Genomic DNA, 11,795 nt, shown 5'->3' with positions numbered 1-11,795 from the left:
TAATCAGAGTCAGCAAATCGGTCATGACAATTGGATCGATCAATAATCAGAATCGGCAAATCGATCACGATAATCAGAATCGGCAAATCGGTCATGACAATCGGGATCGATCGATAATCAGAATCAGCAAACCGGTCATGACAATCGGGATCGATCGATAATCAGAATCAGCAAATCGGTCATGATAATCGGATCGATCGATAATCAAAATCGGCAAATCGGTCACGACAATCGGAATCGATCGATAATCAGAGTCGGCAAATCGGTCAGGACAATCGGGATCGATAGATAATCAGAATCAGCAAATCGGTCATGACAATCGGATCGGTCAATAATCAGAATCAGCAAATCGGTCATGACAATCGGATCGGTCAATAATCAAAATCAGCAAATCGGTCACAATAATCGGATCAATCGATAATCAAAATCGGCAAATCGGTCACGACAATCGGGATCGATCGATAATCAGAGTCGGCAAATCGGTCACGACAATCGGATCGATCGATAATCAAATCGGCAAATCGGTCACGACAATCGGAATCGATTGATAATCAGAGTCGGCAAATCGGTCACGACAATCGGATCGATCGATAATCAGAGTCGGCAAATCGGTCACGACAACGTGGACATTAAACCATCATTGCTCAACAATGTGGCCATTTAACCAACATTGCTCCCAAGGAGTGGCCCACTTAGAGCCAAACGTATGGTGGGCCCATGGCCTCACACAAGGGCCTAATATACATATCAAGTGGGTCGCGTCGTATGGGCATAGTATACATCACCATGGGCCATGACCCATGGTCCTCATATACATTATAATGGGCTACGACCCATGGGCCTCAATATACATCAAGTGGATCGCATCCACGGGCCACACCAATGGGCCTCATGTATATCGAGTCAGCCATATCACATGGGCCGCACCAGTGGGCCTCATATATTCAACAGGTGGGCCCTACACACGGGTCTCATATGCATCAAATGGGCCCAATACATATCACAACGGGCCTTTCACCAATGGGCCACACTAATGGGCCTCATACACATCAAGTGGGCTTTAAATACACAATAGGTGGACCTCGCATATGAGCCTCAAGTACAAAACAGGTGAGCCCCATCACATGGGCCTCATACGACAGGTAGGCCTCATATATATTAAGTGAGCCAAATGAGACAACCTGTGATTTAGCAAAACAGATGGAAAGTGTGGTTGAAACATATTCATCATGGTGCGCCCCACATGCCAATGGGTGGCATGGTGAATACATACATCACGGCGGGTTCCCACACCACCCTGGACAGATGGATGGCTGGAGAACCATATACCTTCAAGTGGGGTCCACGTCCTCAAGCGGACGGAAAATTGGATATAACAATACATTATGGTGGCCTCACGCCATTCGTTCAGATGGACGGATGGATATAGAGCATATACATCAAGGTGGGTCCCACCTGCCATGGACGGAGCGGATATTCAACACATCATCAAGGTGGGTCCCATGTCAGCTAAAATGGATAGACAGTGTGCATAAGCACGTGCATTACCGTGGAATCCATTCCACCATCCAAGTCATATGGGCGTAATGGATATACAATACATTCACCAAGGTGGGTCCCACCCCCACACGTGCCACACATGTGGGGTGGGCCCACACCTCCAAATGGAAGGACGGTTTGTATATAAAACATATACATCACGTTGGTGCCACAACGACTGCCAACGGATGGATGGTTGAGTACGCTCGGTGGCCCCCTCTTTGCATGGTCCAGAAATGGACGGTGTGGATAAATGATACATACATCAAGGTGGCCCCACACAGCACGCCTCATGACTGGACGGTGGAGGAAGGTGGGTCCCACATGCACGTGGCCCACCACTTACATATAATAATATTTTATATTTATTATTATTATTATTATTATTATTATATACGCATAAAGGTGGGTGGACGGCGTGGTAATACACACATATTGTATGGGTCCCACCATCTTATCCATCTGGATGGTGTGGACCCCACACACATCACATGCAGGCCCTACCGTCCACGTGGACGGTGGGTGTAGTACATACATAAAAAGGGACCCACATGCTGACGTCTCCAGGAGCTACATAGCTGGTGTTGAAATACACCAGCCAATCTGCTATCATCAGGTGGGTACCACGTGGGTGGGCCACCATCATATATCACATATAAAAAAAAATATATTATTATAATATTTGTATTATTTTATCTGTATAAATATATAAATATTTTCTTTCAAGGAAATAAGGTCCAGCAATCATCGTCCAGTAGATTGGACGGTGTGGACAGTACATCACAGTGCAACCCACCTGGACGGTTGGTTGGATAAATCACATACACGTGTGGGTCCCACGTGGCAGGTGAGTTCACACGTGTAGGACCCACCAGCAAAATGGATGAACGGCCGTGGATAAAGCATGTGCATCAAGGTGGTTTTCCACCAAAGATTTGAATCTATTCGTTAGATGGATGGTGTGTATACACACGTCCATCAAGTGGGTCCACATCCAGCACTGTCTGAAAATAGTGGATGGTCTGGATTTCAGGCATATACAGCATGATGGGGCCCACAGCATTTGTTGACATCAATTACAGTCAGCTACATGCTGTTGGGACCACAAATGGACGGTGTTGATAAAACACCATGCCCACAGGGCAGCCCACCGTCCAGAAATCTGGACGGTGGTGATAAATAAATAAATCATGGTGGGCCACGTCGTGTGGCCTACCAGTCCACTCGTTTTGAATCAAGATAATATTTGTGCTTTCCCTCTACCAAGATCTGTCCCAAAACAGTCCAGGCAGCAATGCTGCTGGACGTCAACAAGATGGGTCCCATAATGGGACAGCATGGATACAACGCATTCATCAAAGTGGGGTCCGCATAGGTGGTCCACCCAGCTTAGAATCAAGCTGCTATTTATGGCTTCCCTTTAACCAGGGCTTGCCCAAAAAGGGGCAACAATGGTGCTGTCGGACGGTCAGCAGGGTGAGCCCTGTTTGATGGACGGCAAGGTTGTCCCACTCCGGGAAGCATGGATAAACTCGCACATCAAGTGGGCCATAAACAGGAGAGAGAGAGAGAGAGAGAGAGAGAGAGAAAAGCACCCACAATGATCTTCTCCTTCTTCTTCTTCCCATGGGTTCATAAGCCTTCTAGGACCCCTTCCAATGGTGGAGATGGGCTTCTAAGGGTTAGATTAGGAGGGATCTAAAGGTAAGAGGGCTGAAAAATGGAGCTTGCTTGGGACGTCCATGGCTAGCCATGGAAGTGAAGAAGAAGAGAGAGAAAGTGAGATGATAGAAAGAGTGAAAGGATGGGTTGTAAGAGCTTGCAATAATGAGTGTTGAAAAAAAGAAAAAAAGAAAAAAAGAGCATTTATGGGGTAGGCTAGGTAGGGGGGTAGGTTAGGTTGTAGAATAGGGTGATGTCATCCCTAGGATGACATCATCCTCATTATGATTATGGAGAAACGTGTACACCATGGCCCGCAACGTGCGGTCCACCGCTATGATCGTGCATGAGTCATATCTTGGGATCTAGATGTCGGATTGACGCACGAGACGCGGCATCGGAATCGTAGCGATGACATGGTCGCAATGGCACAGGTCTCGGGTCGAACTGACTTGGGTGTACAGGGTGTGACTCACGATCGAGCGCAAATGAAATCTACAGGTCGCGGGTCGCCAGAATTCGACCGGGAGGACCGTAGAGGCATACGGGACGGTACGGGCAAGGATACGGGCCTTACACATCATGGTGGGGTCCACGTAGCACCGACCACTGGAAACGGATTGGCTACTCCCCCGCCACCTGCCAATGGCTAGTGGTCGATGTTTTGTGGGCCCTAACATGATGTATGTGTTTCATCCATGCTGTCCATCTATTTTTCCATATTATTTTTTAGTATGAGGAAAAAATGAGGTATATCCCAATCTCAAGTGGACCACATTACAGGAAACAACTTTTAATGAGCGTTGACCATTAGAAACCTTTTGGGGGCCATAAAAGTTTTCGATCAAGTTGATATTTGTTTTTTCCCTTCATCTGGGCCCGTATGACCTAATCAACAGATTGGATGTCAAATAAATAGTATAGTGGGTCTTTGGAGGATTTTAATGGTGGATATCCATTCGCTATTGTTTTCCTGTGGTGTGGTCCACTAACATTTATATCGCTCTCATTTTTGGGTAAAAGTCCTAAAATGATATGTAAAAATGGAAGAACGGAATGGATGAAATACATACATCATGGTGGGCCCACAGAGCACCAACCACCAGCCACCGGGCTAGTGGTAGGGGGAGTAGCCAATCCGTTTTCGGCTCTGGTCACACGAGATAGAAACCCTTTCCCCGGCGCTGATTCCAAGAAGGGGCTTCACAACCCATATCTTATATGAGTCCCGAACAAGACATTACAATCATGATCTTAAAACCCACCCTCACCTAATGCCATTTAAACCCATGGGCCAAACGCCCCTTATGGTGTGATCAATGGCACACATACAGTCGTCCCGACTGGATTGGCTGGCCTTCCTTGGCATTGCGTGATCTCATAGCAAGAGGCTTGAGCCTATTCAACGAACTCATATAAGAGAGAGAGAGGATGTTGTTCCTGAGCTGGAAGCGGCCATCTCCTCAACAACAGAAAATCTGCATTGATAAGTAAGTAATAACCTACCCATCTTTCCTTTTTCTTCTCTCTCTATTTCTTCCCGTCTTCTTGTATGCATATTTTAGGTCGGGAGGGTTCAATTACGACATCAAATACGAAGGCGCTTCTTCCAAAACTCTAACTTCCTCCCAAAAACAAGAACTCTCCAAAGATGGATTTTTCGTAAACGAGGCCCGCATCCTACTTGGCTCTGGCCTTTCTACTTACAACCATGCCAAGACCGCTCTCCTTACCTGGAGGTACCCCTATTTCCGACCTTTTTCTTTCCTTCTATTCTATTCTCTCTTTCTTCTTCTTCTTCTTCTTTGCAATTTTTCAGGCATTTCAGCTTGAAATGGGCATTTGTCGATCCCAAGACTTCCCTCCAGACCGGAACCAAGTTCTGTGTCTGCGTCAAGGAGTTTCTCCCTTGGATCATGATGCCCCTTCAAGTAGCCTATGTTTTTGACGAAAGCAGCAGCAACAGCAGTGCCGCTGATCGCAAGCTCACCAAGGCCTCTTTTGGGTTCGGTAGCGGTACCCTTCATGGCCATTTGCTGGTTAGTAGTATTACAAGTGTTTGCCTTTTGCATTTGTCGCTGCTGCTTGTGTGGTTTCTCCTCCCAACTGATAGGCCCACATGATATGTTTGAATATATGCCCATGTGAGGAATTTAATCTTGCTACATAGATGTAAGAGAAAATACTAGGGACACTTTGCATTTCTCTAGGAGCAATGAGATTCCGAGAGTGTATAACAGTGAAGTAAGCATTCCTCCAGTGAGCATGGAACTTCATTGCCAAAAATTAGCCATGAATTGTCACAATCTTTCACACAATGGAACTTCTCGCAAGTCGAGATTTGGAAGCATACTACTAGTCAAATAATCTCCACAAACTTGAATATCTCTTACCAACCTGTTAAATACAATTACTTCCAGTGAAATCTCATTTGGACAAACACAAGACAAAATCTTAATCCATACTCTTAAGGATATCATTTCAGGCAAATACCTTTTAGAAGGATCAAATGAGAGGGTAATCAAACTGTTTACATGATAAAGGTGCTCGTATGCTTCCTCATGTTAATAGACTATAAATGGTGAGAAAATATGCAACAGAAGCAATCTATAAGCTAATTAAAATGCTAAAGTACTTTGGATGAGTAAGGCCATAAGGTCATACAGAGCTCCTACTTTACCATAAGGGGCTGTTTTCAAATGAACTTCTTTTCTTTACTTAATTCAATCTCTTTACTACAAGTAGTTTTTTGTAGTTTTTTTTTTCGCCCTCAATTCTCTCCTTTCTTCACTTTCACTCCTTCCCCTTTCTCTATTTCTCTACAATCCTCACTCTCATATTTTAAAGTAGTTATAGACTAAACTAAGTAACCTAATAATTAAACATTACAAATTCCCATAACATTTACATCTTCCCATACACTTATTTTATCTTTCCATACATCATTATGTTTGTCCTTTCAAATTCCTAAGCTAATAAAAGAACAGGGGGCCCTCTCTAATTAATTTTCTTTTTCAAAATTATTGCCCAACAAAATTCCCCCTTAATTTTGAATTGATCTTGATTTTCTTTGGAAAAGTTTGCAATTGTTGCTTCTAATTCTTTCTTTTGCTGTTGCACCTTGAATACTCATTTTTAGTAATGTTTAATTCTTTCTTTAATCGCTAACACGAACATTTCTTTTGCAATATTTCTTTATTTGATCGAGAAACATTATTTTCTTAAATTCTTCTTCTTCTAAATTTTTATTCAAGTCTAGTATGCATCCATTGATGTCTTCAATCTTCATGATCCCTTCTCGCTAGTCCCTTCATTGTGCTAAGAGTCACATGTTGTGTGTGTGCGTGCGTGTGTGAACTGTCCTCCTATGAATCATATCATTGCAACATACGAGAACTGATGATCTGGTCCATCCTACGATACTATCTTGAACAGAATAGAAGCTTTAATTGGACTCTCAATCTCTAAATAATAAAAAAATGGCCATCCATGTGGGTTACCCTGAACCTACATTAATCATGATGAGTAGCACACCTACTCCGGCCAATCCAACATTGTGGATTTTCTAACCACCATCCATTACACACATTTCATTAAAAAGAAAAGAAAAGAAAAAACTCTTGGATAATGAAGTTGGATTACATTGAATAATGTTTATCTGCTAATCACCCTCTCACCATTCCAAATCTTCGATCAGACTCATTTTCCGATATGCTTGATTTGGTCATATTCCAAATCCAACTATTATTTTTGTTGATTTTTAAATCACACTCAAATCACTTAACACTTGGGTCACACTCTTGATCCATTTGTGAGATTTCAGTCTCACCCACACAGTGAATCCTTTCAACTTATTCTTTCAAGAAATCATGATTTGTTTCAGGAAATTACCATTTCTCATATCAATTCATCAAACATTCCCCATTTTCAATTTTTTTAGCCAATATCGATTGTTACCTTCGCCTCTAATACCAATTTATTAATTAAAAAAATGGTGAGAAAAAATATATAGGGGAAGTAATCTATAAGCAAATTAAAATACAAAAGTAGACTTTGGAGATGTACAATCCTACTTGAAGAGTCTCCTTTCAAAAATGAACTTTTCTTTACTTCATTCAAATATCTTTACTACAATTAATTTTCCACAATTTTCTCACTTCTTTCTCTTCTTTACTTACACTCCTTCCCCCTTCTCTTTTTCTCTACATTCCTTCCTCTCATATTTATAAGTAGTCATTATATATGCTAAATTAAGCTCTATAAATTCCAATAATATTTTACATCATTACATAACTCATTTCATCTTCCTATACATTATTGTATTTGTCCTTTCGAATTCTTGTGCTAATAAAATAACAGGGGCCAGTAATTGACCTTTTTTTTTTCTTTTTTTTTTTTTGCAAATCGAGATTAATTGTGATTATGATTTGCAGGTTGGATAAGGATAAGTTGGGGGAATTGCAGGTTGGATAAGGATAAGTTGGGGGTAAGATCTTAGGTTTGGATAGATATGGGGAAAGAGGAAAATAAAAGAATTGAAAACGAGACAAGCTCCCAAGCAAAGATTTTGGCTTTGATACGAGAGTTGATGTGGCCCAATTGAAGAATTGAACTGGAATGGACTAGATTGGATACATACCCCTTGTAGATGATTCAATCCTCCCATTGTAGTGACAAAAAATATGATTTCTCTTCTTGAAGTAGAAAATAAAATAAAATAAAGGGAAAAGAATAGATACATGGAGTCAAATTACAAAGAAAACCCTATGGTGTCACACCAAAGTGATCGAGAGGCATTGCGCCACTAGATTCTAGATTGTGGCTCTGGTACCAGTGTTGATGTAGCACAATTGAAGAATTGAACTGCATTGCCTAGATTGGATACATACCCCTTGGAGACGATTCAATCCTCCCAGTGTAGCCATTTGTGGCTGATCTCTCTTCTTGAAGTAGAAAATAAAATAAAAATAAAGGGAAAAGAAGAATGGATACATGGAGTCAAATCACAAAGAAAACCCTATTGTGTCACACCAAGGTGATCGAGAGTCATTGCACCACTAGATTCTAGAAGAATCACTCTCCTAGGCTAGAGTTCCATCAAGGAACTAACAAATACTTTATTTAATCAGTCAGTTTATCAAGGATTTATTGTTCATATGTATGGCTTAATAGGCCTATTTATAGGCTTCAATCCCTCCAAAGAAGCTTCTAGAAGGAAGCCTCTAGAAGATCCCTATTCTTATTTCCTATTGGCCCGTAAAATATAGTCATCATCTTTTTGAAAAGAATGAATTGGAAAGAGTTTGGATGTGAATATTGTAGAAGAATAGATTCTAGGATGGCTTCCAAATCGATCATGCTTAAATGTCTAATTATCGATGTGGATAATGCATTTCATGGGAATTCATCAGTTTCTCATGACCTCTAACAATTATCTTGAGCAATATCTATTGGCCAATGATAAACAAAATGGATGGTCCAATTCTTTGAAAAAAAAGATCCAATCTTGGATCTAGACCATCCGTCATGTGGGTCCCACCTCTACTGGGCTACCTCTCAATAATTGCTTTGATTTGATGTTCCTTTCTATCCCATCAATTGCATTAAAATGGAAAGTCTAGATAATTTTTGACAAAAAAGTTCGATCATGGATGTGGACCATCCATAAGGGGGCCCACATTTGGCTCTAAATGGCTCTTAAGGAATCAATTTGTTCTTATGAGCTAGCCACTAATCAATGGCCAACAAAAGTTAGTCCAAACCATTCACAATAAATAAGGTCGGATCATGGATTTGGACCGTCCATGTTTGTGGCCCCACCTGTAGTTCCCCTTTCCTCTCAAGAATCGTGATGATATAATGATCTTGACCATCTAATCAATGTCCAACAAAATGTATGATCCAGATCATTTATGAAAAAATGTCATTTGATCATGATCTAACCATCAACCCAATGGCACCATCTCTGCTTTCCTGTTCATCTCAAGAATTGCTTTAGTTTGATGATCCTAGCCATCTGAGCAATGGCCAACAAAATGAATGGTCTAGCTCATGGAAAATTTGTCTGAACATGGATTTGGACCGTTCATCCTATTGTTGCCACCATAATATCCCCATTACTCTCAGGAATCGCTTTGATTGTGATCTTAGCCATCCAATCAATGCCCGACAAAGTTGACAATCCATAAAATTTAACCAAAAGTTGTTTGTTCCTGGATCTAAACCACTAATGTTGTGGACCCATCTTTGCCCTTGTTCCTCTAAAGAATGACTTTGATATGATGATCTTTAGCCATCCATTTAGTGGCCAACATAATGGACGGCCCAGATAGTTCATGATGAAAATCATCTAATTTAATCATGAAGAATCACGTTGATGTGATGCCCCTAACCATCCAATCATTGGCCAACAAAATGGAGGGTCCAAATCTTTATTCAAAAGTTCTACTTGTGGATCTAGACCATCCATCTTGTGGGCACATCTATGAATAATGGATCAAAGATGGGGCCCACATGAACATGAACTATTCATCCTATCGCCCCCCAATTGTTTGACTAGCAGGGAGAGATGGATGAAAGTGGGGTCCATGGCTCCACAACAGTTCAACTAGCTGAGAGAGATGGATCAAGGTGGGGCCCACATACACGTGGACTATTCATCATATGGGCCTCACAATTGGTCGACTAACAGAGAGGGAGGGAGGGAGTTGGGTAAGCCTGATCTTCAACCTAAACAATTGGATGGATTGATTGGATATTTGGACCCTTGGATTAGCCTGATCTGTAATCCGAAACCTTGGATGGGCTTGATCGCACAATCAGCCATCTATCAGAATCAAGTAAGGCCTTGATTCCTTTTAGTGTTATCTATTGGATTTCCAGGAATAGCTTATGTCCCTGTGGAATTTATAGGAAATTCAGGATCTGGCTAGAGGTTTCGATATATCTCAGGCTTTCTATGTCAATCAAAAGACCTACAGATAGCCTTCCATAGGAGTGGGTTCTAGATCTAGGATTGTATTGGACAATGTCTGTCCCTTTTTTGTTTTTGTGGATATGTTATTTGTTAAAAAAGAACCGAGGCTTAACAGTTGTTTTTTTTTCCAAATATAACCTTGATGTGCTAGGTTCTTAGTATGCATTAATTATGAAGCAAGAGGAAACACGTTAATGAATTTTTCCTTCATTATGACTTTTGTTTCTTTACTAAAGACTCAGCTTGTGTCTTGATTTTTTTTACTTTTTTTATTACATTTTCTCTCTTGTTTTCACTGGAGGCTTGCCCATTCTAACTTGTCTGTTTAGTTAATTGAGGCTCTCAATCATCAAGCTGCATGACCGAGTCTGAATTCCTTTTATTTGGTGGTCTTGAATCATGGAATACAATAATATTGTTTTATGTATGCCTCTTCCACTTTCATGTTTCTTGGTTTTAGCTATAGAGGATCAAACTTCTGCATGTCTGCCTTTATATCATGTTTCCTTTCACTAAATTCAATTGGCTATGGCTCCAATCTTTGGTTTCATCTTTATTTCCACTATAGCATGTGCTGTTATCTGCTAAACAGTAAAACCATAGTCCATAAATGATGTTTGTCGTGAATCTGTTTCATGCAGGCTGGAGAAGAGCGGTTTTCAGTCGAATTAGATGAGAAAAACCAGGTCTGGTATGAAATCCTTTCATTCTCAAAGCCTGCACACCTTTTGTCATTTATTGGGTACCCATATGTCCAGCTAAGGCAAAAGTACTTCACTCAGCAATCCATGCAATCTGTTGTGAAGCATGTCAATGCTCAACAGTGCGCAATGTAATAGCATCACTGATATTTTTGTATTACAACTGCTTATATTATATCATCAATATACCAAAGTGTATGGGAAATGGATACACATGCAGACACCCAAAGCATTCATCAGAACTCTGATGTTGGTTCCTACAATTATATGATTTCTGAGATCTTCAATATGTAGCATGTATTTGGATTCCTGATTTAATAAACCATATGCCTGTTTGGAATTTGTGCATTGTTCCTGTCTGTCCAACTTTTTGTTTCTCTGCAATCCTGGTTCTACTTCAGAATTGCTTTCATTGCAGATTCTTCCCTGTCTATGCAGCTTTAGCAATTACTCTGCCTCCTGTAACAACTTCATAATCTGTCAAAATATGATGAACCAAAAAGCCTAGTTAATACACAGAACATCTATGGAAGGAGTTAGAATAGAAATTCCTTAGGGCCTGTTTGGGTGCTTGGAAAGTATTTAGGTGAAAATTAGTTTCCAAGAAATGACTCTTTTCCCGATCGGCATTACTTTTTGGTGTAGAACAATTTTTTTAATATTAAGAATGTGGTTTCATAGAAGTCCTAAAAGAATTTCCTTGCGCTCCCCCGGGTTTGTTTATTTTCTCTTCAATCCAAATGCTTTCTTGCAAAGAAAATGTAACTTTGTCTCCTTTTATTTTTCAAGCTCCCAAACAGGCCTTAAAGCAGAAAAAGAAGAAGAAAAAGAAAAAAAAAGAAAAGAAAAGGAACTTGAATAGAAGTTTGAATACCAGAACATCTGAGTTAGAATGCAAATCTGCATACCCGTTGTCG

The 11,795-nt window shown here is 40.8% G+C and overlaps 1 protein-coding gene across 2 annotated transcripts; it reads left to right on the top strand.

Moving 5' to 3' along the window:
- Positions 1-4,457: 4,457 nt before the first annotated feature.
- Positions 4,458-11,220, top strand: LOC131243236 (UPF0548 protein At2g17695). Of its 2 annotated transcripts, none has more exons than XM_058242434.1 (4): positions 4,458-4,691; positions 4,767-4,940; positions 5,030-5,240; positions 10,819-11,220. In XM_058242434.1, the coding sequence occupies exons 1-4, from the start codon at positions 4,633-4,635 to the stop codon at positions 11,011-11,013; spliced, it is 639 nt and encodes a 212-aa protein (XP_058098417.1). In that variant the 5' UTR covers positions 4,458-4,632; the 3' UTR covers positions 11,014-11,220. The 2 variants fall into 2 exon arrangements, with proteins under 2 accessions (XP_058098417.1, XP_058098416.1); XM_058242433.1 differs by having other exon boundaries at positions 5,021-5,240.
- The last annotated feature ends 575 nt before the right edge of the window (positions 11,221-11,795 follow it).

This window comes from Magnolia sinica, chromosome 4 (genome assembly GCF_029962835.1).
Source record: "Magnolia sinica isolate HGM2019 chromosome 4, MsV1, whole genome shotgun sequence".
Taxonomy (NCBI): Eukaryota; Viridiplantae; Streptophyta; class Magnoliopsida; order Magnoliales; family Magnoliaceae; genus Magnolia; species Magnolia sinica.
This window is presented reverse-complemented; position numbering and strand designations above follow the sequence as displayed.